General features: G+C 45.7%; 1 protein-coding gene across 5 annotated transcripts in view; it reads right to left on the bottom strand.

Annotated features, from left to right (window-relative positions):
- The window catches only part of LOC138669636 (complement decay-accelerating factor-like), a 227758-nt gene that overhangs the window by 140502 nt on the left and 59981 nt on the right, over positions 1 to 27275 (bottom strand). For all 5 annotated transcript variants that reach the window (XM_069756294.1, XM_069756290.1, XM_069756292.1 and 2 more), the window contains exons 2-3: positions 22505 to 22594; positions 5963 to 6148 (exon numbers count right to left, since the gene is read on the bottom strand). In XM_069756294.1, the coding sequence (XP_069612395.1) occupies positions 5963 to 6148; positions 22505 to 22583 (265 nt within the window). In that variant the 5' untranslated portion in view covers positions 22584 to 22594. The remainder of the gene's footprint in view (positions 1 to 5962; positions 6149 to 22504; positions 22595 to 27275) is intronic.

Raw genomic sequence — 27275 nt, 5'->3', positions numbered from 1 at the left:
GCCCCTTGCTAAAGAGAAATGAATATTAATTTCTCTGTAATAGAGCGTACAGTGTAAACCGACGGCTTCCAGCAGCGGTCGGGCGATCACGTGTGTCCGCTACTTAAGAGAATTTTTTTTAAATGTTTTTCTGATGGGGGTCAAACATACCAGGATATCGATCAGGAGGCCGTGAAGACGAGGATGGGGATGAGGAACAATGCATACCCAGCTTATACTCATCACTACCGAAGCTACCGCCTCACCAACAAGAATGAAAAGCCCGCAAGGGCAGGGTCCTCGCCCCTCTGTATCAGTCCGTCATTGTTAGTTTGTTTACTGTAAGTGATATCTGTAACTTGTATGTAACCCCTTCTCATGTAAAGCACCATGGAATCAATGGTGCTATATAAATAAATAATAATAATAATACTCGAGTTAAGTTTTCCCAATTTTTTGTGGTAAAATTAGGTACCTTGGCTTATAGTCGGGTAGGCTTATATTTAATTATAAACGGTAATTTTTTAATGGATTTAACAGAGAAGAAAATCAGTCATGCTATTTTTCACGTCATTTACCAACCACCATTAACCCCTTAACCCCGAAGGGTGGTTTGCATGTTAATGACCAGACCAATTTTTACAATTCTGATAACTGTCCTTTTATGAGGTAACAACTCTGGAACGCTTCCATGTATCCCGGTGATTCTGACATTGTTTTCTCGTGACATATTGTACTTCATGATAGTGGTATTTTATTTGATATGACTTGCGTTTATTTATGAAAAAAACGTAAATTTGCCGAAAAATTCACAATTTTCCAACTTTGAAGTTTCATGCCCTTAAATCACAGAGATATGTCGCACAAAATATTTAATAAGTAACATTTCCCACATGTCTACTTTACATCAGCACAATTTTGGAACCAAAATAATTTCTTGTTAGGAAGTTATAAGGGTTAAAAGTTGACCAGCGATTTCTCAGTTTTACAACACAATTTTTTTTTTTTAGGGACCACATCACATTTGAAGTCACTTTGAGGGGTCTATATGATAGAAAATACCCAAAAGTGACACCATTCTAAAAACTGCACCCCTCAAGGTGCTCAAAACGACATTCAAGAAGCTTATTAACCCTTTAGGTGCTTCACAGGAATTTTTGGAATGTTTAAAAAAAAAATTATATATATATATATGTATATATATATATATATATATATATATATATATATATATATATATATATATATATATATATACATATACATACATACATATACATATATATATATATATATATATATATATATATATATATATATATATATATATATATATATATATATATATATATATATATATATATATATATATATATATATATATATATATATATACACACATACACACACATTTAACTTCTTTTTTTCCACAAAAAATTTACTTCAGATCCAATTTGCTTTATTTTACCAAGGGTAACAGGAGAGATTGGACTGCAAAAGTTGTTGTGCAATTTGTCCTCAGTACGCCGATAATGTAGGTTGTTTTTTTATACTACACTGTGTGCAGAAGTATTATTAAGTTGTATTTTAGAGGATGATTTTTATTATTAATCAACAACTATGTTCTCAGTCAACCCAAAAGACTCATAAATATCAAAGCTTAATATTTTTGGAAGTTGGAGTGGTTTTTTTTTTTAGATTTGGCTATCTTAGGAGGATATCGGTTTGTGCAGGTAACTATTACTGTGCAGAATTATTAGGCAACTTAATAAAAAACCAAATATATTCCCATCTCACTTGTTTATTTTCACCAGGTAAACCAATATTACTGCAAAAAATTTAGAAATAAAAACATTTCTGACATGCAAAAACAAAACCCCAAAAAATTAGTGACCAATATAGCCACCTTTCTTTATGATGACACTCAACAGCCTTCCATCCATAGATTCTGTCAGAACCTTGATCTGTTTACGAACAACATTGTGTGCAGCAGCCACCACAGCCTCCCAGACACTGCTCCGAGAAGTGTACTGTTTTCCCTCCTTGTAGATCTCACATTTTATGAGGGACCACAGGTTTTCTATGGGGTTCAGATGAGGTGAACAAGGGGGCCCATGTCATTATTTTTTCTTCTTTGAGACCTTTACTGGCCTGGAGTAGTTGGAGGCATGTGATGGAGCATTGTCCTGCATGATAATCATGTTTTTCTTGACCGATACCAACTTCTTCCTGTACCACTGCTTGAAGAAGTTGCCTTCCAGAAACTGGCAGTAGGTCTGGGAGTTGAGCTTCACTCCATCCTCAACCCGAAAAGGTCCCACAAGTTCATCTTTGATGATACCAGTCCATACCAGTACCCCACCTCCACCTTGATGGCGTCTGAGTCGGAGTGGAGCTCTCTACCCTTTACTGATCCAGCCTCTGGCCCTTCCATCTGGCCCATCAAGAGTCACTCTCATTTCATCAGTCCATAAAACCTTTGAAAAGTCAGTCTTAAGATATTTCTTGGCCCAGTCTTGTCATTTTATCTTATGTTTCTTGTTCAAAGGTGGTCGTTTTCCAGCCTTCCTTACCTTGGCCATGTCCCTGAGCATCGCACACCTTGTGCTTTTTGTTACTCCACTAACGTTGCAGCTCTGAAATATGGCAAAACTGGTGGCAAATGGCATCTTGGCAGCTTCACACTTGATTTTCCTTAATTCATGGGCAGTTATTTTGCGACTTTTTTGACCAACACGCTTCTTGCGAATCTGTTGGCTATTTGCCATGAAACGCTTGATTGTTCTTTGATCACGCATCAAAAGTTTGGCAATTTCAAGACTGCTGCATCCCTCTGCAAGACATCTCACAATTTTGGACTTTTCAGAGTCCGTCAAAATCTCTCTTCTGACCCATTTTGCCAAAGGAAAGGAAGTTGCCTAATAATTAAGCACACCTTATATAGGGTTTTGATGTCATTAGACAACACCCCTCCTCATTACAGAGATGCACATCACCTGATTTACATAATTGGTAGTTGGCTCTCAAGCCTGAACAGCTTGGAGTAGGACAACATGTATAAAAAGTATCATGTGATCAAAATTCAACTTGACGAATAATTCTGCACACAGTGTAAGGCTAGTTTCACATTTGCGTTTAAAAACGCGTTTTAAACGCAAACGCAGGTGGTGAAAAAAACGCATGTAAACGCATGCAAACGCTGCATTTTTTTAGACGCATGCGTTTTTGCATGTGGTAAAAAAACGTGGCGTTTTGACGCGTTTACATGCATTTTTTTCCTGCGTTTGCGTTTTTGAAACGCATGATGAGAAGTGTGTGACAGCTGCCAATCATCAAAATCAACTAGAAAACCCACTATAAACAGAAATAGCTAGGGTTAGGATCCCTAGGGTTAGGATCCCTAGGGTTAGGATCCCTAGGGTTAGGGTTAGGACCCTAGGGACCCTAACCCTAACCCTAGGGATCCTAACCCTAACCCTAGGGATCCTAACCCTAGGGCTCACAACCCTAACCCTTAGGGTTAGGATCCTAACCCTTAGGGTTAGAGTTAGGATCCCTAGGGTTAGGGTTGGGGGGTGGCTTATCAGTGTGTATTCTTGTGTTTTTCTATTGAAACGCATGCGTTTAAAAACGCAAGCAAACGCATGTGCTTGAAAACGCATGCGTTTTTTTGCGGCAAAAAAAAAAAAAACGCCTCTAGAAATTACTACAGGTTGCATTTCCGCAACAAAACACAAGCATAGAAACGACGCATGCGTCGTCAAAACGTGGCAAAAGGCATGCAAAAAAACGCATGCGTTTTTAATGTTAAGTATAGAAAAAAAACATGCGTTTTTTTGCGCTAAAACGCAGCGGCAAAAAAACGCAAATGTGCCTAAAAGACGCTTTTTATTTCAAAAAATAGTTTTTGCATCACCACATTTTGAGAGCTATAATTTTTCCAGATTTTGGCCCACAGAGTCATGTGAGGTCTTGTTTTTTGCGGGACGAGTTGACGTTTTTATTGGTACCATTCATGAATTTCTTTTGGGTGGGGCGTTTTGTGTGGTAAAATTGATAAAGCAGTTTTATTCTTCGGGTCAGTACGATTACAGCGATACCTCATTTTTATAATTTTTTTATGTTTTGGCGCTTTTATACAATAAAAACTATTTCAAATAAAAAATTATTTTTGCATCGCTTTACTCTGGGGGCTATCACTATTTTTTCGCTGATGACAAAATGACAAGATTTTGCAGGACAAGATGAAGTTTTCAGTGGTACTATGATTATATATATCCGTCTTTTTGATCGCATGTTATTCCACGTTTTGTTCGGCAGTATGATGATAAAGCATTGTTTTTTGCCTCGTTTTTTTATTTATTTTTTTACGGTGTTCACTGAAGGGGTTAACTAGTGGGACAGTTATATAGGTCGGGTCATTAAAGACGCGGTGATACTAAATATGTGTACGTTTGTTTTTTTATTTACATAAAGAAATGTATTTATTGGAACATTTTTTTTTTCTTTAAGAATTTTTAAAAAAAATTTTTTACACAGTATAATATTTTTTGTTTTATTTTTTTACATTGTCCCAGGGTGTATCTGACACTGAGCTGACACTTTGAACAGCACTATGTGAGATCAGCGATCTGACAGGCAGTGAAGGAGGCTTGCCGATACCTGCTCTCAGCACGCACTGACAAGCTACCTCCCTGCAGGAACCAGAAGGACCCCGCAGCCATCTTGGATCCGGGGGTCTGCGGGCAGGGAGACCCTCAGAACAATGCGACCACACCTCCATGCGTGATGCTTCTCTATGCCGCTGGCACGCTGCTGTGGGAATCAGCTGACACCTGGCCCCGATCGGCCACACATCACCCGCGTGCGCAGCCGATCGGCCTCGACGTACTATCCCGTCCATGGTCATACGGACCCAACCCACATGGACGGGATAGTATGTCGGATGTCAGAAAGGGGTTAATAATCTGAAGGTGGTCTTGTGTGGGTTGTTACAATTCCAGGGACACCACATATGTCCATGCTATTTGCTGATTTATGGAGGTGTTATTTTTTTAATTTTTTTTTTAAAGCGCATTAAACATTGTATTTTTTTTATATATAATTTTTGAGTAATTTTATAGGAAGAAAAAATATATATATATAATTTTCCCTGTAAAACACAGGTACATAGAAAAACATATGTATATAACCATATATTTCTATGTTTCTTCATTATCATCTGCCTTCGGGCTCACAGTCTGCACTGCAGCTTTAAGTGTAGAAATTCTGAGTAAACCTAATGCCTGCAATGATGTAGGTTGTGAGTTTGATTCCCAGGAAGATACATGAGAAAAAGTCATTGTTTATTATTTTTTGTTTTGTGGGAACAAAAATTCTGACTTTTTCTTCACATCTAGAAAACCGGTACATAGAAATAACCTACTGTGAACAGATGCATCTCTATGTACTATTATAATCCATCTGTGGTTCACTGCCTGCAATGTAGCTTCAAGCATAGAAAAGTCTCTCTTCTTTCTCAATGCAGGTTGTGGATCACAGCTTTAGCTACTCCCTGTAGTGATAGAGGTTGTAGGTTTGAGTGAGTCCTGGGAGAATTGTTTATTTAATTTATGTAAGTGTAAGCAGAGAAGAGATGCTGCCCCTTCACCAGACCAGGAGGAGCTCCAGAGTCATGAAGAGAAGATCCTGAGAGGAGACATAGCACTCATAGAACTGAGTATTGGAGGTCTGGGACAAAGCCCTGATGTGACGATGCAACAAGACTGACCTCTCAAATCGGGTCAGTCCCCCCTGAATTCGGGACGGTTGGGAGCTATGCCTAACGAGTTGTAATTGGGCCAAGGTATAATATTTATCAAATTTCAGTTGGCATCTTTAATATAATTCAAGGAAAAACCCATTAGATAAAGTTTCTTACCGTCTATCATGTAGAAGATAAATAGTAACCTTACATAATGTGTGTAAGTAAAAGCACACTCACTTGCACAGAATTCAGGGACTGATGACCATGTGTTGTCATCCTTGCAGGTAATGGTTTTTTCTTGGTCTGGAATGTCATAGTACCCACTGTTCCGATCACACACGTAGACAACAGTATCACCAGGGACTCCAGATGTCTCTGCAACTGGCTGAGTGTGTGGTATAACTGGAGGTGGCCCACAATCACCTAGAGGGGAGGAGGGAACACTTTAAATACCACCCTCATAATTACAGACATTAAATAATTACAGTATGTTCACACGTGGCATTTTTACACTAAGGGCAAACTGAATGAGATTTCAAAAGTCTTTTTTCCTTGCATTTGTCATGTTAATTTTGCAACATGTGATTTCTTTCAGTGTTTTATCAGCACTTTGATACCGCAGGCAGTACAGAGGTATGCGTTTTCATAATAGCTACAGGGGAGGTACTAAATGTTGGAACACTCACTTGATTTTTGCTGTAGCTTCCGTAGAGTTATATAGGGAGTCATCATACCAGATCTATGCTTCTTGACAGTTGCAAAGAAAGGTGACATGATCTCTCCTTCACATTGCAAGTGGGGCCTCAAGCAATCTAATATTTCCACCTATACTTATGTACCAAGAATGGATTTTGGTTACGAAAGAAAAAATCTAATGTGAGAAATCACCTGTAGATGTTAATTCCGGAACTGGCTTTTACTATATGTAAATTCTTTTATGCCAAAAAATCCCAAATTTAATTATTGTAGAAGCGAAACTTTTATTACCGTAATTAACCACAAAAATTATATCTGCATGTATTCAAAGCACAGAGTCTCCTTCATCTGGTAAAGAAAAGGCATGTTTACAAGTTTACAAATGAAATACTGAATCTGTTGGAAGGATGAACCCTCATAAGCCGTCTACGTGGGCATGTAGATAATAGAAAGAGAAATAAAATGATATCTTGGTATCTGTGATCTGATGTCTTATTCCCGAGATATCCACATTTTTCATATACAGTATGTAAGTGACCTGCTCCAGGCTTTGGGCCGGACACTGATCTGAATAAGAATCTGCATAAGACATTGAATCGCCGGTATCAAGATATCAATTTATTCAGATTCCTATGACCTACATGCCCATGTAGATGGCTTAGGAGGGTTCACCCTACTGACAGATTCCCTTTAATAGATATTTAAGGACATTTGTGCATTGGATGATGCCTCCAAAAGATAACTAATACTACTGAGGCCTTGGAAACAAATTGAGAGTTGGAAAAGGGTGAGGACTTGGGAGTTTAGTCATATGGAGTCAGTCTGGTGAAGGAGTGAGGTGTGTATGTGATGATTAGTGTTGAGCATTCCGATACCGCAAGTATCGGGTATCGGCCGATATTTGCGGTATCGGAATTCCGATACAGAGTTCCGATATTTACCGCATATCGGATAACGGAATCGGAAGTTCCCAGAATTCAAACTGCACGAATTCAGCCAATGAGAAATCATTGCAAGTGTGGGCACATCCTGTTCAGCATGGTGGGCATGTAACTACTGGCAAGGCTGTGATTGGCTGCTGAAATGATGTCATGATGCACTATAAAAAACGCTGCCGCCATTTTGCGCTCACTCTGCTGTGAATTCAGTTAGGGACAGGACGCTGTGTTCTGACTGAGGGCCAGTTGAGATAGCGATTTGCTTCACTGCGCTTTTCCCAGGCTAATTTAGCAACCGCTGTGTGTTCACCTTGCTTTTGCCTTGCAGCGCTGTTTTCACAGCGTACTGCAAGGTGTGTGTGTGTGTGTGTGTGTGTGTGTGCAGCTCACTCTGTAGTCTGTGTACAGCCACAGCCGGTTGTATTCAGCTCAGGGTGGTTCACACTGCCTCATACTGTTCTATACATTGTCCTTTTTTGCTAATAGTGCAGCCTGCTGAACATTTTTTCAAAAATTTCCTATTAGTGGCTTTCCACCCGTATCCAGCTAAATTGTGGAAAAACACTACATAGGATAACATAGAGGAGGGTTTTTGGGCCTTGCAGCGCCGTTTACGGCTGTCTGCACGGTCTCCGTGTGAGTGCAGCTCGCCCTGTAGTCTGTGTGCAGCCACAGCCGGTTGTATTCAGCTCAGGGTGCGTCACTGCCTCATACCGTAAAATACATTGTCCTTTTTTGCTAATAGTGCAGCCTGCTGCACATTTTTTCAAAAATTTCCTATTAGTGGCTTTCCACCCGTATCCAGCTAAATTGTGGAAAAACACTACAAAGGATAACATAGAGGAGGTTTTTTGGGCCTTGCAGCGCCGTTTACGGCTGTCTGCACGGTCTCCGTGTGAGTGCAACTCGCTCTGTAGTCAGATCTGCCCACCCCCCCCCCCCAAAAAAAAAAAATAAAGTTCACCAAACACACCACTTTACAGTTGTGTAGGCCACATTAGCTCATAATAAAGTCTAGTCCACACTTTAGAAAATTAGTGTTTCTTATACCTGTTAGGAGGAGCTGTTCAGGAATAAGCACACTAAGCCCTTAGTACTTTTCTGCTTATCTTTATCTGTCAACCAAGATGAAGAGGGCAGGGAGTAAGGCACGTGGGCGTGGGTGCGGAGCAGGGAGAGGACGTGGTGATTCTGTGCCTGCTGCAGGCACCGGTGACTCATCATCACCCAGTTTCAGCAGGGAACAGTCCTTCATGCGCAGCTTTGTAGGAGAGCGCCGTACACCGCTGCTGCGTGAAGATCAAATTGAATCCGTTGTCGGATGGATGGCAGCTAACGCATCGACTTCAATAAGGCTACGTTCACATTCGCGTCTTTGGACGCAGCGTCGTGGATGCAACGCACGACGCACGAAAGACACAAGTAAAACGCAGGCATTTTTGACGCATGCGTTCAACCTTTTTTTATATATATAGGGTCTTTTCGGTGTCTCTATTTTTTAAGTAAAGAACGCATGCGTCGTACAACGCACAACAACGCAAGTACTTGCGTCTTCTACATTGCCAATACACTTCAATGGAGTTTTTGACGCATCGACGACGCAAATGCAACACAAGTGCGACGCATGCGTTTTTTTTTTAATTTTGGACACAGAAAAAATGCAACATGTTGCGTTTGCCGCGCCCTGCCAGGTGCGTCGAAACGACGCATGCATCGCGAAACGCACCAAAACGCATGCCTATGTGTCCCCAATGTTAAAGATAGAGATGCATGACGCATGCGTTGTTTTGCGGTGACGACGCTGCGTCCAAAAACGCGAATGTGAACGTAGCCTTAGTGCCACATCCTCTCAGGCACAGAGCACTGGAGAGCAGCCATCTGTCTCTTCACCACCTGCCAAATTGCCCAGGCAGTCAGAGAGCCCAGGACAGGAGCCGTCTCTACTTCTGTTCTCTGAATCTCTTGGCTTGGAAACAGGGAGCCAGCCAAGCAGCATTGGAGAAATGGAAGAAGAGGCAGTGTGCAGTGATGCCCAACAGCTTTGTCTCTCTGACTCTGAAAAGGCGGGTGGGCCAGTGCATCCGGTCACCATACCGCAGTACGCATCTGATGATGAGACTCAGGTGCCACTTTCTGGTGCGTACTGTGCTGCCGAGACTACCCAGGAGGAGCAGTTGGTGGCAGAGGGTAGTGTAGATAATGAGGTCCTTGACCCATCGTGGCGTGAGGTACAGGAAGGTGGTGGGAGCAGCTCTGAGGAAGAGATTCCCCGAACGGGCCAAAGAGGGAGAGGGAGGGGGAAGACTGCGGAGCCTGTAGCCTCCACTTCGGCACCCGTTAGGAGCATGTCTCTTCCAAAAGCCAAAAAGGGCGCTCCCAAGACTTGCAGTGCCTGGTCCTTTTTTGACACAGTTGCAGATGACATTTGCTTTGTCAAATGCAAGCTGTGTAATCAGTCAAAAGAGGGAAAAGTGTCAGCAACCTCAATACCACAAATATGTGGAAACATGTGCGGAACAGGCACGCGGTGGAGTTACAAAAACACACTGAAGACCTAGGCCAACCAACAGCGGCAGCTACCACCTCTTCAGTTCGTGTTGCCTCTTCCTCCAGCTCACACACAGCTGGTTCCGCTTCCTCCCAGGATCGCCATGGAAGAACCTCTGGCACTGTTGTCCAGAGACCCACTGTAATTCCACCCACAGCACCTTGTTCCCAGTCATCCTCACACTCCCAGCCCAGTTTACAGCCATCGGTAGTACAGGCAAGAGGAGAAAAGGCAGCCATTCTCGGCAAACCACCCCCGAGCACAGGCTATGAATGCAGGCATTGCCAAACGTCTGACACTGCAAATGCTCTCATTCAGGCTGGTGGAGACTGACAGCTTCCGTGACTTGATAGCATTGGCAGTCTCACAGTACAATGTGCCCAGCCGCTTTTATTTCAGCAGGCAAGCCGTCCCTGCCCTGCACAAGCATGTGGAGGGACACATAAAACACGCGCTACTGAACACCGTCAGTAGCAAGGTCCCCCTCACCACCGATGCGTGGACCAGTCAACATGGACAGGGGCGATACCTTTCCCTCACTGCCCATTGGGTTAATGTTGTTGCGCCAGGTACAGATCGTGCGAGTGGCGCAGGACGTGTCCTGCCCACTCCAAGGATTGCAGGAATCCAGTCTGTACGCATTGACTCCTCCTCATACACAAGTTCCTCAGAATCATCGCTGCAGGAGCCGTCACAGTCCACCTCCACATGGACCCGTGAACGTTTCCCTGTTATGACCGACATGAGCACAGCCAAACGTCAACAGGCCGTACTGAAATTAGTTTCTTTGGGGAATCGAAGCCACACAGCACAGGAGCTCTGGAATGCCATCTAGCAGGAGAGCGATGTGTGGTTTGTGCCAGCGAATCTCCAGCCAGGCATGGTAGTGTGTGACAATGGCCGTAATCTGGTGGCAGCTTTGGCCCTTGGCAACCTCACTCACATCCCATGTCTGGCACATGTGCTCAATTTGCTTGTGCAGAGTTTTCTGAGGGACTATCCGGATCTTGAGGCACTGCTGCACAAGGTGCGCCTACAGTGTGCTCACTTGCGGCGTTCCAGCACTGCAAGATCGTGCATTGCAGCTCTGCAGCGCCGATTCCGCCTTCCGGAACATCGCATCATATGTGACCTACCTACCAGGTGGAATTCCACGTTACATATGTTGGAGCGGTTGTGTGAGCAGCAGCAAGCAGTAATGGAGTACCAGCTGCATCAGGCACAAAAGTCACAATCCGCGCCGTTCAGACTTCACAACCACAGAGTGGGCCACTATCAAGGACGTCTGCCAGGTTTTGCGTCCCTTCGATTATTCCACGCGGATGGCGAGTGCAGATGATGCACTAGTCAGCATGACTGTCCCCCTTATCTGCCTGCTTCAACAAACACTGCAAGCGCTAAGGGATGATGTTGTGAAAGAGGTGGAGGATGAGGAGTCAGCATTTCCATCAGCTTCTGGACAGTCAGCGCCACGTGGTTCCTCACAAAGGCGTAGGCAGGGGACACTTTGTGAGGAGGATGAGGAGGAGTCAATAGAGGAGGAAGACATCCGTCCAGAGGAGGGAGTTACACAATTGTCCAGTCAGTGTGTACAGCGAGGGTGGGGTGATGAAGAGTGGGCAGAGATCACACCTCAAGCAGGGGACAGCATTTCTTGGCCAGTTGGCAGTCTGGAGCACATGGTTGATTTCATGCTGCAGTGCCTGAGAAACGACCGCCGCATCGACCACATTCTCAACATGGCTGATTATTGGGTGTACACCTCCTCGATCCTCGCTACCAGGACAACGTACAAAACCTCATCACACCGTTGACCCGGGAGCGTAAAATGCGGGAGTACCAAGACACACTGGTGAATTCCATCATCTTCTCCAGTCCAACTGAGAGCAGTGCTGCTAGTGCTTTACAAAGCAGCTCAGTGCGTCGAGGCAGTGGAGGAGGAAGCAATGCCTCTGCCCAAGGCAAGACCAGTATGGCCTAACTGTGGCACAGTTTTGTGTGCCCGCCCCAAATGTTTACACCATCACCGGTGGCTCCAGTCAGCAGGAGGCAACGGTTCCGTCAGATGGTGACAGACTACATGTCTTGCCCTCTTACTGTACTCCCAGACGGCTCTTCCCCTTTCAAGTTTTGGGTCTCTAAGCTGGATACATGGCCAGAGCTAAGCCAGTATGCATTGGAGGTGCTGGCTTGCCCTGCGGCTAGTGTCTTATCGGAATGCGTCTTTAGTGCCGCAGGTGGTGTACTAACAGACCGTCGCATGCGACTATCCTCCGATAACGTTGACCGGCTTACTTTTCTGAAAATGAACCAGGCCTGGATCTCGCAGGAATTTGCCACTCCTCTTCCTGATTAAATAATTGGGTGTCATCCAGGTCTACTGATGTGTTCATCTTTCTACCACCTGAACTGTAATTCCTGGGCTCTAACACCGCCAGTTGAGGCTCAGAGGTGCAGGCTGCACAGTCAAAACATACGACCCAGTGTTATTGGGTTTCAGTAACTTCAGCTGATCCCCAGCTGTGTATCTGGCAAAACCTCCTATCTGCACCTCCTGCTGTCCCTGGGCTCTAACACCGCAAGTTGGTGCCTGGAAGTGCTGTCCGCACAGTCAACAGTCGCTCCTCTGTTATTGGGGTTCAGTAACGTCAGCTGTTCCCCAGCTGTGTGTGCGGCAATACCTTTAATCTGCTCCTCCTGCTGTCCCTGGGCTCTAACACCGCCAGTTGGTGCCTGGAAGTGCTGGCTGCACAGTTAACACTTGCTGACGTGTTATTGGGGTTCAGTAACGTCAGCTGCTCTCCTGCTGTGTATCCGGCAACGTGTCATGCGACCGTCACGCTGGCACACTAACAGACATTTACATGCCTCCAGTGCAGGCTTCGGCCTACACTCTGCTCCTCCTGCTGTCCCTGGGCTCCAACACTGCTGGTTGCTGCCCGGAAGTGCTGTTTCACAGAGCCAAACACCTCGCCAATGTGTTAGTGGGGTTCAGTCATGCCTGCTGCTCCCCTGCTGTGTATCCGGCAACGTGTCATGCGACCGCCACGCTGGCACAACTAAAATTTAAAGGAACCTGTCCCCCCCCCAAGCGTTTGTTACTGAAAGAGCCACCTTGTGCAGCAGTAATGCAGCACAAGGAAAAGGTGCCTATTTTCGTTGTGCTCCTTGCACACGCTGAACCTAACACTTATGAAATGTGTCTCTTCACACCGTTATAAAAATTCCCAATTAAATGTCACCTGCTTAACCCAGCAGGAAGTGCGGCGGCGTCTAAAAATCACTAAAATTGACAAATCTCGGGGCCCGGATGGGATACACCCTCGAGTACAGCAGGAATTAAGTACAGTCATTGATAGACCATTATTTTTAATCTTTAAAGACTCCATAATAACAGGGTCTGTACCACAGGACTGGCGTATAGCAAATGTGGTGCCAATATTCAAAAAGGGGACAAAAACTGAACTCGGTAATTATAGACCAGTAAGCTTAACCTCTACTGTGGGTAAAATCCTGGAGGGCATTCTAAGGGGTGCTATACTGGAGTATCTGAAGAGGAATAACCTCACGACCCAGTATCAGCAGGGGTTTACTAGGGACCGTTCATGTCAGACTAATTTGATCAGTTTCTATGAAGAGGTAAGTTCCGGATTGGACCAAGGGAACCCAGTGGATGTAGTGTATATGGACTTTTCAAAAGCTTTTGATACGGTGCCACACAAAAGGTTGATACATAAAATGAGAATAATGGGGATAGGGGAAAATATGTGCAAGTGGGTTGAGAGCTGGCTCAGGGATAGGAAACAAAGGGTGTTCATTAATAGAGCACACTCGGACTGGGTAGCGGTTAGCAGTGGGGTACCACAGGGGTCAGTATTGGGCCCTCTTCTTTTTAACATATTTATTAATGACCTTGTAGGGGGCATTCAGAGTAGAATTTCAATATTTGCAGATGACACTAAACTCTGCAGGGTAATCAATACAGAGGAGGACAATTTTATATTACAGGATGATTTATGTAAACTAGAAGCTTGGGCTGATAAATGGCAAATGAGCTTTAATGGGGATAAATGTAAGGTCATGCACTTGGGTAGAAGTAATAAGATGTATAATTATGTGCTTAATTCTAAAACTCTGGGCAAAACAGTCAATGAAAAAGACCTGGGTGTATGGGTGGATGACAAACTCATATTCAGTGGCCAGTGTCAGGCAGCTGCTACAAAGGCAAATAAAATAATGGGATGCATTAAAAGAGGCATAGATGCTCATAAGAAGAACATAATTTTACCTCTATACAAGTCACTAGTTCGACCACACTTAGAATACTGTGCACAGTTCTGGTCTCCGGTGTACTTGGGGCTATTTAGTTTGGAAAAACGAATACTAAGGGGTGTTCTTATGTTAATGTATAAATATATGAGGGGACAGTACAAAGACCTTTCTGATGATCTTTTTAATCACAGACCTGAAACCGGGACAAGGGGGCATCCTCTGCGTTTGGAGGAAAAAAGGTTTAAGCATAATAACAGACGCAGATTCTTTACTGTAAGAGCAGTGAGACTATGGAGCCGTATGATGTTGTAATGAGTGATTCATTACTTAAATTTAAGAGGGGACTGGATACCTTTCTGAAAAAGTAGAATGTTACAGGGTATATACACTAGATTCCTTGATAAGGCGTTGATCCAGGGAATTAGTCTGATTGCCGTATGTGGAGTCGGGAAGGAATTTTTTTCCCCAATGTGGAGCTTACTCTTGCCACATGGTTTTTTTTTTGCCTTTCTCTGGATCAACATGTTAGGGCATGTTAGGTTAGGCTATGGGTTGAACTAGATGGACTTATAGTCTTCCTTCAACCTTAATAACTATGTAACTATGTTAAACCGTCCTGGAGGTGGGACTTTCCTTTGTTATGTGACGCCGCACAGCCGTCATTCTTACCCCCTTGGCGCCGTGCGCCGCCTCCTCAGCGTTGTTTGATTCTGTCACGGACCCTGCGCTGTTATGTTATCCCTTGGCCATGGGCATGCGCAGTGCATATCCTTGCCTCTCACTCCCCTCCTTCCGGCCTCTTCAGACTGTGCGGCGTCAGCTGATATCTAATAGCATGCCACGGCCGTGACGCCGCACAGTCTGAACAAGCCGGAAGGAGGGGAGTGAGAGGCGAGGATATGCACTGCGCATGCCCATGGATCCCAGGCCCGCAGTGGGATTACATTAGACGACACTGCGGGGTGGGATCTCGGGCAGCATGGACGCACAGGCGCAGCCAGCCTGACACCAAATGATGTCAGAAGACGGGCAGCGCTAAATGTGCATGGCCAAGGGATAACATAACAGCGCAGGCTCCGGGACAGATTCAAACAACGCGGAGGAGGCGGCGCACGGCACCAAGGGGGTAGAAATGACGGCTGTGCTGCGTCACATTACAAAGGAAAGTCCCACCTCCGGGACGGTTTTACGGTGTGAGGGGACACATTTCATAAGTGTCTAGTTCAGCGTTTGCAAGGAGCATAATTAAAAGAGCCACCTTTTCCTTTTGCAGCATTAGTGCTGTACAAGATGGCTCTTTCAGCAACAAATGCCTGGGGAGGGCAGGGCTAAAAGGTTCCATTTCAACTTGCTCCAGTGCAGGCTTCGGCCTACACTCAGCTCCTCCTGCTGTCCCTGGGATCTAACACCGCCAGTTGGTGCCCGGAAGTGCTAGCTGCAGAGAAAAAAACCCGCCAATGTGTCAGTGGGGTTCAGCAACGCCAGCTGTTCCCCTGCTGTGTAGCCGGCAAAGAGTCCTGCAAACGCCACGCAGACACAACAACTGAAATTAAAAGGAACCTGTACCCCGAGGCGTTTGTATGTATAAAAGCCACATTGTACAGCAGTAATGCTGCATTTGTACAAGGTGGCTCATTAAGTTATTCTCCTTGCACACGTCGAACTCAACACGTAAAAAATGTGTCCCCTGAGACCATTAAACCGTCCCTGAGGTGTGACTTTCCTTTTTAATGACACGCAGCAACCCCCTTGGTAGCGCTGCCCGTCTTCTGACATAATTGGTTGGCTGGCTGCGCCTGTTCGTCCGCCCTGCCCGACACAACGCCCCTCGGTGTCTCATTTATTTTGACTGCGAGGGTGTGATTGATGGGCATGAGCAGTGCATATCTTCGCCTGTCTTCACTCATCTCCTTCCGTCTTCTTCAGACTGTGCGGCTTTATGGCCGTGGCATGCGATAAGGGATCAGCTGACGCTGCCCAGTCTGAAGCAGGTGTAAGGACATGAGTGAGAGGCGAACATATTTACTGCACAAGGCCATGAATCCCAGCACCGCAGTGTGAATTAATGAAAAGACACTGCAGGGCTGGGATTCATGGGCATCGCGAACCGCACACGGCCGACATGAAATGAGGTCAGAAGACGGGCAGCGCTAACAGCGCATGGCCAAGGGATAACACAACAGCGCAGACTCCTGTACAGCAAATAACGACGCTCAGGAGGCTGCGCCCAGCACCAAGGTGGTATTTTTGACAGCTGTGCTGCGTCTCATTAAGAAGGCAAGTCACGCCTCCAAGACCGTTTGACTGTATAAGGGGCTAAATTTTATACGTGTTTCATTCAGCGTGTGCAAGGAGCTAAATTTAAAGAGCAACCTTTTATTTGTGCAGCATTACTGCTGCACAAGGTGTGGCTCTTCTAGTTTGTAACACCTGAGGGGGGATTAAAGGTTACCTTTGAAATTGGTTCAATTAGGCTTCGGCCTACACTCTGCTCCTCCTGCAGACCCTGGGCTCTAACACCGCCAGTTGGTGCCCAGAAGTGCTGGCTGCACAGAGCAAAACACCCGCCAATGTGTCAGTGGGGTTCAGCAATGCCAGCTGTTCCCCTGCTTTGTAGCCGGCAATGTGTCCTGCAAACACCACGCAGACACAAAGCTGCCTCCAGTGCAGGCTTCGGCCTACACTCTGCTCCCCCTGCTGACCCTTTGCTCCAACACCGCTAGCTGGGGCTCTAGGAAGACAATCTTGAATAGGTCCACATCCTGGTTCCAGCCCGTCAGCTGGTTCCGGGCAGAGCCTTTGGCTTAGGTGCCTCCTTCTGGGTATCCGAGTTCCGCCAACGTCAGGCGGTCCTTGGTAGTGCTTTTTAGCACGGGTACCTACAGCTTAGTAACCGGGTTCCAGCACAGTCAGCTGGTCCTCGGTCCTGCCATTGGCTCTTGCACAGTTGGGCAACACATCCGGGTTCCAGTACCGTCAACTGGTTCTCGGCAGTGTCTTTGTGACGGGAACTCCCTCCTGCCCAGCCTGGTTCCAGCACCGTCAGCTGGTTCCGGGTAGTGTCAAGGTCACTTACACGCCTATACGTTGTCCCGTCGTGTTGCGGTCGGGTTAGCCAACTCCATGGTGCCTCCAGTTTAGGAGCTTCCTATGTGGGCTGCGGGAAGTGGCAATCAAGGCTGGTTCTGTAGTGACAGTAGGCCAAGCTCCCCCTGTAGGACTGTTGGTGTTCGGTAACTGCGGCAGCCTCGCGGCCTAGCTGTTCTCTCTTCTCCTGTGGACCTTCTGCTCCACATCCTGGTTCCAGCACCGTCAGCTGGTTCCGGGCAGAGCCTTTGGCTTAGGTGCCTCCTTCTGGGTATCAGAGTTCCACCAACGTCAGGTGGTCCTTGGTAGTGCTTTCTGGCACGGGTACCTCCTACTTAGTAACCGGGTTCCAGTAACGTCAGCTGGTCCTCGGTAGTTCCATTGGCTCTTGGACCTTCGGGTAGCCATCCGAGTTCCAGTTCCATCAGCTGGTTCTTGGCATTTTCTCAGCCTTCTTGTACCTTCTGCTACATTTCCAAGTTCAAGACCCTAAAGACGACGACCCGGAAGACCACCCCTAAGATGAAGACGACACTAGAGACGACAACCACTGAGATGACGACGACCCTGGAGACGATGACCCTGAAGACCAGCCCAATGACGACGACGACTCCGGAGACGACGACCCTGGAGACGACGACATGGAAGTCCGAGAAGCAGAAGAACAAGAGGCTGCAGAACAAAGAGCGGAAGAACATTAAGCATAACACTTAATATCAGAGCAAAAGATATTATCTAAATTTTAAGCAGAAGAATACTAAAGGCCCCTTCACATTAAGCGACGCTGCAGCGATACAGACAATGATCCGGATCGCTGCAGCGTCGCTGTTTGGTCGCTGGAGAGCTGTCACACAGACCGCTCTCCAGCGACCAACGATGCCGGTAACCAGGGTAAACATCGGGTAACTAAGCGCAGGGCCGCGCTTAGTAACCCGATGTTTACCCTGGTTACCATGCTAAAAGTAAAAAAAAACAAACACTAGATACTTACCTAACGCTGTCTGTCCTCCAGCGCTGCGCTCTGCTTCTCTGCTCTCCTCCTGTACTGGCTGTGAGCCGGAAAGCAGAGCGGTGACGTCACCGCTCTGCTTTCCGGCTCACAGCCAGTACAGGAGGAGAGCAGAGAAGCAGAGCGCAGCGCTGGAGGACAGACAGCGTTAGGTAAGTATCTAGTGTTTGTTTTTTTTTACTTTTAGCATGGTAACCAGGGTAAACATCGGGTTACTAAGCGCGGCCCTGCGCTTAGTTACCCGATGTTTACCCTGGTTACCAGTGAAGACATCGCTGGATCGGTGTCACACACGCCGATCCAGCGATGTCAGCAGGAGTCCAGCGACGAAATAAAGTTCTGGACTTTATTCAGCAACCAACGATCTCCCAGCAGGGGCCTGATCGTTGGTCGCTGTCACACATAACGATTTCATTAACGATATCGTTGCTACGTCACAAATAGCAATGATATCGTTAACGATATCGTTATGTGTGAAGGTACCTTAAGCAGTGTATGGGCGTGAGTCCATTCCTCCTCGTGGTGCCCCTGGATAAAGCCTGATGCTGCAGGCCAAACTGAACGCGGACAAATGTAACTCTTTTGTGTCAGGCAGAAAGGAAGGTGTAATCTTCAAACTTTTATAGATAACAACTACAGGAATGCCTGTCACAAAAAAGAATATGATGAAGAAGTAGAATATGAAGAAGAATAATAGTTGAATAAAAAGAATATGAAGAATGTAACAAAAAAATTATAGGTAGAAGATGAAGAAGAAGATGAATAAGGTGAAGAAGAAGTTGATGTCAAAGATGCTGATGATGATGAAGAAGAAAGTGTGGGGTAAAGTAAAAAAAAAAAAAAAAAAAAAAAAAAAGGTGAAGGGTGTGGAAGTAGTGAAACATCAATATCTGACAAAATAAAAAAAAATCTTAACATAGTCAATATCTTTGTAACTCCGAACGTCTTAAAAAAAAATAAAATTCCTGCTATTCTATTTGATTGGGCTAAACCTCTACGCCTTTAATGTCTCCGCCACCTCCCCCTACATTATTCTTAGTTGTTTTCCTTCATGTAGAATGAACCTACAAGGAAAGAAAGGGTTTATTTTAATTCCGATATTTTCGTCCCATTGACTTGCATTGGTATCGGGTATAGGTATCGGCGATATCCGATATTTTTTTGAATATCGGCCGATCCAATCCGATACTTTCTGATATCGGAAGGTATCGCTCAACACTAGTGATGATACATTCCTAAAATACATAAACTGACAGGTGGCACAGTACCATAGCTAAACTTTTGAATGCCTGTTTATACAAGCTGACCATTTACAGACTAATCGATTGCACAGTGCGCATAGTCTGCCATTGTTCTCTGCAGTACAAGTCTTATTTGCACAGGACAAACCACTGCCTAGAACCATAATTTTTTATTCAAAAAAAGGATGCACTCTATCGTGCTAAAGCATTTCATGTCATAAAGCGTTCAATTATGGGTAGGTAGAAACCTGCTGTAATCAATGAAGCCTTTACTGAGAGAGGTGTCCAGATTCACCCAGGAATTCAGACATCAGCCTAAGAGAGGTATTCACATTGATACGTAGTAGGGACCCATCAGTTTTTGAGGCCACCTTGACGTTAGTTGATGTGCAGGCATGATTTGACCACATTATGTGCAAAGCGTCTCAATTTTTTTTCTAATATTCAGAAGCCGTATTGCTATTCATATTTCATATGTTTCACATTGACATGCTTTAGTACGATAGAGTGCAACCTTTTTTTTGTATATTGTATATGGAGGTGGCGGCTCCTGGTATCCACTATTCACACTAGCTTGGATGTGCCAGGCAGTCTTTTGTTATTTACTTATAATTTTCTATTCAACATAAAAGATCATTTCATCCAATAAATTAAAATTTTACTTGTTCAGCAGGTGATTGGCAGAAAATAGTGAAATGCTTGTTCACGATTATCTTGCAGTGTAAATGCCCCTTTAGCCTTTTAATTGTTTTATCTTTAATCAAACTAGCTTTAATCGTTTGATCGCTAGTGCTACACAGTGGGGAAAAGAAGTGATATATGATTTTGCAAAATTTCCCACCTACACAGAATGGAGAGGTTTGTAATTTTTATCGAAGGTACACTGCAACAGTTTCCCGGCGAGCCCATCCGCAACCTCCCTTCTTCAGTATAACCCAATGGCATTCTTTTGGCGAATGGCAAAGTGGTAATGCTGGTGCCCAAGGCTCCAAAATGTCAACCTCCCATTTGTTCTGGGTACAAAGTGTAACCAGTTGAGGGGGTTGTGGTCTGTTTCCACTGTGAATTGGCGTCCGTACAAGTATGGCTGCAGACGCTGCAGGGCCCACACAATTGCCAGATATTCCTTCTCCATCGTGGAGTAGGCCACCTCCCTCGGCAGGAGCTTCTGGTTCAGGTACAAAACGGGTTGTTCTTGGCCCGTAGTCTTGACCTGGCTGAACACAGCATCGAGGCCAAAGTCACTGGTGTCGGTCTATACCACAAACGACCGTGTAAAGTCGGCTGCCTGTAGTACCAGGAAGCTGGAAAGGGCGGTCTTCAGAATCCGGAAGGCAGTCTCACAGTCATTTGTTCAAACAGCTGCGGAAAGCAACTTCTCCTTGGTGAGTTCTCACTCATACCCAGCTGGCACTTATTCGGCTTCATGGTCATGGTCAAGCCTGCCCAGCGGATCCACCCGAGCACCTGCGCCAGATGCTCTAGGTGATCCTCCCAGGTGGGACTGAAGATGGCAATGTCGTCCAGATACGCGACCACATACCCTTCATGTCCCTTGAGCAGCATGTTTGTTTACAATCCGTTGAAAGGTGGAAGGGCATTCTTCATGCCGAATGGTATCACTGTGGACTCGAACAGTGCAAAGGGTGTGATAAAGGAGCAGTGTTCCCGTGCTTCGCAGGTCAGAGGAATCTGCCAATATCCCCAACTCAGATCCATGATAGTCAGGTACTTGGCCCCGGCTAACTGATGAAAAGGGTCAACGATACACAACATTGGGCACGCATCAGTGACTATGACAGCGTTGAGCTCCCTGTAGTCCACGCAGAAGCGGGTTATCCGGTCCTTCATTGCAACAAAGACCACAGGTGAGGCCCAAGCACTGTTGGATGGATGGATGGATGACCCCCAGCTTCAGCATTTGGTCAATTTCCTGGTGCATGTGCTTCTGTACCTCCAGGGAGACCAGATATGCTGAACACTGGATTGGGGGGGGAAGGTGATCCTCAGTATACACATGATGGACGGCAGACTCTGTCCTTTCGGGATTGTTGAACAAATCCCAGAAGGGATGTAAGGTTGCCCACAGCTGGGACTATTGGTCTGACAAGAGCAGGTTGTAAACCTCCACATCCTCGATGGTCCCACCCGTCCTAGCCTGGACGAGCATATACGGGAGGTCTTTGCCTCTCCCTCTTCTGTCAAGTTGCATACGAGGAGGGCACAGGCCTCCTGCTCATTACGTGCCTTCATCATGTTCACGTCGAAAGCCTTCCACCTTCCTCAGGCTTGGTCTAGGATGACCAGGTACGTTACGGCGCTGAGCTGCTGGTGCACGAGGTACGGACCTTCCTAAGCCACCTGAAGATTGTCCTGGGGTAGGTGCACCAATACCCACACCTTTTGACCCACCTAGTAGGTCCTCTCACAAGCATTCTGGTCGTACCATTGCTTCTGGGTGGATTGTACTAGCATCATATTAACGTGCACCAGCTGCGCCAAAATCTGCATCTTGTCACAGAAGCGCATGACATACTCGATGACTGACACTCCAGGGGTGGCCGGGATCACACATGTGAGAAACACGTGCGTGTCTCGCATATGAAATCCAAGCTCTGGCGCCGGCACTCCTGAGCGGAGCATGCGGCTCCATGTATTGCTATGCAGCCGCACACTCTGCTCCGGAGTGCCGGCGCCAGAGCTTGGATTTCACATGCGAGACATGGACGTGTTTCTCGCATGTGTGATCCCGGCCTTAAAGTGGTTGTTCGGTCCCAATTGATAAGTCTTCAGTCACTAGAAGCTCCTGTTCAGACTCAGAAACAAGCAAAGCCCCGCAGTACACAGTGCGTGCGCTGGGGGGATTCATAAGTCTGCAGTCACACAGTCACTGCAAATTTATCGATTTAGACTGAATAACCCCTTTAAACAGAGGTGATAAAAAATAGTCACAGTATAACCAGTTCAAGCTGAAAACACTGAACTTACCCCTAATACAATTTATCCGTGATGAGAAAATTAAGAAAACTGTCCAAATTCTTCCAGCTGTATACCACACAGTAGACATTTTAGAGAATCCTGTAAGAGAAAAACATACAGATATAAATGCATCACTATTTGCATACAAATGCTGCAAATCAACATAAAAAAGTACATTAACCCCTTCTTCTGTTTTTACATTTTTGGAGTTTCCATTGTTTTGCTCCCCATCTTCCCAGAGCCATAAACTTTTCTTATTTTTCCATCAATATGGCCATGTGAGGGCTTGTTTTTTGCAGGATGAGTTGTACTTTTGAACAACGCCATTGGTTTTGCCATATAGTGTACTAGAAGACAGACTTACTAGGCCTTAAATTAAAAAAGTTGGCTCGATGCAGGTTAAATTATGTTGCAGGGGTGCACAGGCAGCATTGCTGTGGTCAGCGGAGGAGAATTGGAAGGAGGGACCCAAGAAAGACTTAGTAGGCCTAAAATAAAAAAATTAGGCTCAATGCAGGTTCAATTATGTTGCAGGGGTGCACAGGCAGCATTGTGGTCAGCGGAGGACAATTGTAAGGAGGGACCGCAGACAGACTAAGGCTACTTTCACACTAGCGTCGGATTCGGCCCGTCGCAGTGCGTCGGGCCGAGATTCTGACGCTAGCGTTTGATGCGGCGCACAACGGGTGCAGCGGATGCATTTCTCCGGCGCATCCGCTGCCCCATTGTGAGGTGCGGGGAGGTGGGGGCATGCGCTGTCGGAAAAAGCGGTCCGTCGGCTGCAAAAAAGTTACATTTAACGTTTTTGCTCCCGGCGGTCCGCCACAACACGGCGCAACCGTCGCACGACGGTTGCGACGTGTGTCAATACATCGCAATGCGTCGGTAATGTTACTCTATGGGGCAAAAACGCATCCTGCAAACAACTTTGCAGGATGCGTTTTTTCCCCTACACGACGCATTGCGACGTATTCAAAACAACGCCAGTGTGAAAGTAGCCTTAGTAGGCCTAAAATAAAAAAATTAGGCTCAATGCAGGTTCAATTATGTTGCAGGGGTGCACAGACAGCATTGGTGTGGTCAGCGGAGGACAATTGTAAGGAGTAACGGACACAGTTAGTACTCCAAAATAATAAAGAGATGTTAATGTCTCGCAAAAAAAAAAGGTGGCATACTTCGGTACAGGGGTGGTCTCCTCTGCTGACTTTCAGACATTGTTATTTGGCGCAAAGTATTTACTAGTGTAAATGTAGGACAGTGCCCCTAAATATTTTAACTAGCATCATACATGTCAACAAATTGGTATTGTCAGTGCCAGGCATTGAAGGATTTCACTGCATAGACTAAACAGTGGTGGAGCAGTGAGAGATAATTTTGCAAGTGGTAGAGCACTGTTTGAGCTGGGGGGGGCTGGACACTCTCTCGTGGCCGGCGGTACTGGCCCAGGGCCCCTCATGTTACAACGGTGTGTCTGACGTTGGGTGCGCACCACCACCGCCAGAGACACTTCATTGTACTATGAGGGACACAGTGCCAGTGCCGTCGCCCAAAAGTGGGCACACCCACCTCTTCAGACAAATGGCACTCTCACGGGTGCTTGCGCCAAGTGGTGACCACAGCCCCGTGGGGGGAGTCAGCCCATTTAGGGAGGTGTAAACATGTCGTATGCTGGACATACAGCAGCTGCAAATTAAGAGATTGGAACAGTCAGTAAGACCAGTCCAAAAGCAAGATCTTTTTACAGGAAAGCTAGGTGTAAATCCCCAGATCTACGTCCTTCTACAGACCTAATAATTGTATGATACAATATTGTTCTGCTCCAGGAAGACATCCAGGCCTCTCTTGAACCCCTCGACTGAGTTCGCCATCACCACCTCCTCAGGCAAGCAATTCCAAATTCTCACTGCCCTAACAGTAAAGAATCCTCTTCTATGTTGGTGGAAAAACCTTCTCTCCTCCAGACGCAAAGAATGCCCCCTTGTGCCCGTCACCTTCCTTGGTATAAACAGATCCTCAGCGAGATATTTGTATTGTCCCCTTATATACTTATACATTGTTATTAGATCGCCCCTCAGTCGTCTTTTTTCTAGACTAAATAATCCTAATTTCGCTAATCTATCTGGGTATTGTAGATCTCCCATCCCCTTTATTAATTTTGTTGCCCTCCTTTGTACTCTCTCTAGTTCCATTATATTCTTCCTGAGCACCGGTGCCCAAAACTGGACACAGTACTCCATGTGCGGTCTAACTAGGGATTTGTACAGAGGCAGTATAATGCTCTCATCATGTGTATCCAGACCTCTTTTAATGCACCCCATGATCCTGTTTGCCTTGGCAGCTGCTGCCTGGCACTGGCTGCTCCAGGTAAGTTTATCATATACTACGTAGCTGGGCAATATACTACAAGGCTGGGCAATATACTACGTGACTGGGCAATATACTACGTGGACATGCATATTCTAGAATACCCTATGCGTTAGAATCGGGCCACCATCTAGGATGTATATTATACATACATTGGCATGTAGAGTCCATCCGTTCACCTTTTCTGCGTCGCACAAAGACACGGTGGTTGGAACCAAAGATCTCAAATTTGAACTCATCAGACTAAAGCACAGACTTCCACTGGTCTAATGTCCAGTCCATGTGTTCTTTAGCCCAAACAAGTCTCTTCTGCTTGTTGCCTGACCTTAGCAGTGGTTTCTTAGCAGCTATTTTAGCATGAAGGCCTGCTGCACAAAGTCTCCTCTTAACAGTTGTTGTAGAGATGTGTCTGCTGCTAGAACTCTGTGTGGCATTGACCTGGTCTCTAATCTGAGCTGCTGTTAACCTGCGATTTCTGAGGCTGGTGACTCGGATAAACTTATCCTCAGAAGCAGAGGTGACTCTTGGTCTTCCTTTCCTGGAGCGGTCCTCATGTGAGCCAGTTTCTTTGTAGCGCTTGATGGTTTTTGCCACTGCACTTGGGGACACTTTCAAAGTTTTCCCAATTTTTCGGACTGACTGACCTTCATTTCTTAAAGTAATTATGGCCACTCGTTTTTCTTTTTTAGCTGCTTTTTTCTTGCCATAATACAAATTCTAACAGTCTATTCAGTAGAGTATCAGCTGTGTATCCATCAGACTTCTGCACAACACAATTCCAGAATTCCAAGCGGCGGAAGTTCACTGACTGCCATATTGGGACACCCAAGTGATGGGTGTCTCAATATGGAAACTGCTGGTGGTACCAGCCTCTTGTGCGCTACCACCAGCAGAACACCTTCGCACCACACACACACTGTATACGCCGTACGCACCACACACACACACGGTATACGCCGTAAGCACCACACCCACACTCTGTATATGCCGTACGCACCACAGACAGACACACACACTGTACGCCTACACAGGTCAAAGAAGAGATGACATGAGAGAAGACAGCAGATGGGGAAGAGAGAAAGCGTACAGGGATGAGAGAGACAGAGGACAGGGGGGAGACAGCTCAAACTGGACAGCACATGAGGGGAGAACAGCACAACACAGGAAGGAGAGACACAGCAAGCAAGGGGGATAGCACATGGGGTAGACAGGTCAAAGAACAGAGCACAGAGCATATGGAGGGGGAAAGAGATTCTCTCTATATATATATATATATATATATATATATATATATATATATATATATATATATATATATATATATATATATATATATATACACATACACACACACACACACACACAGTGGGGCAAAAAAGTATTTAGTCAGTCAGCAATAGTGCAAGTTCCACCACTTAAAAAGATGAGAGGCGTCTGTAATTTACATCATAGGTAGACCTCAACTATGGGAGACAAACGGAGAAAAAAAAAATCCAGAAAATCACATTGTCTGTTTTTTTAACATTTTATTTGCATATTATGGTGGAAAATAAGTATTTGGTCAGAAACAAAATTTCATCTCAATACTTTGTAATATATCCTTTGTTGGCAAATGACAGAGGTCAAACGTTTTCTGTAAGTCTTCACAAGGTTGCCACACACTGTTGTTGGTATGTTGGCCCATTCCTCCATGCAGATCTCCTCTAGAGCAGTGATGTTTTTGGCTTTTCGCTTGGCAAAACGGACTTTCAACTCCCTCCAAAGGTTTTCTATAGGGTTGAGATCTGGAGACTGGCTAGGCCACTCCAGGACATTGAAATGCTTCTTACGAAGCCACTCCGTTGCCCTGGCGGTGTGTTTTGGATCATTGTCATGTTGAAAGACCCAGCCACGTTTCATCTTCAATGCCCTTGCTGATGGAAGGAGGTTTGCACTCAAAATCTCACGATACATGGCCCCATTCATTCTTTCATGTACCCGGATCAGTCGTCCTGGCCCCTTTGCAGAGAAACAGCCCCAAAGCATGATGTTTCCACCACCATGCTTTACAGTAGGTATGGTGTTTGATGGATGCAACTCAGTATTCTTTTTCCTCCAAACACGACAAGTTGTGTTTCTACCAAACAGTTCCAGTTTGGTTTCATCAGACCATAGGACATTCTCCCAAAACTCCTCTGGATCATCCAAATGCTCTCTAGCAAACTTCAGACGGGCCCAGACATGTACTGGCTTAAGCAGTGGGACACGTCTGGCACTGCAGGATCTGAGTCCATGGTGGCGTAGTGTGTTACTTATGGTAGGCCTTGTTACATTGGTCCCAGCTCTCTGCAGTTCATTCACTAGGTCCCCCCGCGTGGTTCTGCGATTTTTGATCACCGTTCTTGTGATCATTCTGACCCCACGGGGTGGGATTTTG

Source organism: Ranitomeya imitator, chromosome 3, assembly GCF_032444005.1.
Source record: "Ranitomeya imitator isolate aRanImi1 chromosome 3, aRanImi1.pri, whole genome shotgun sequence".
NCBI classification, from domain to species: Eukaryota; Metazoa; Chordata; class Amphibia; order Anura; family Dendrobatidae; genus Ranitomeya; species Ranitomeya imitator.
The sequence above is the reverse complement of the archived record's forward strand: the minus strand, read 5'-3'. Positions and strand labels throughout refer to the sequence as shown.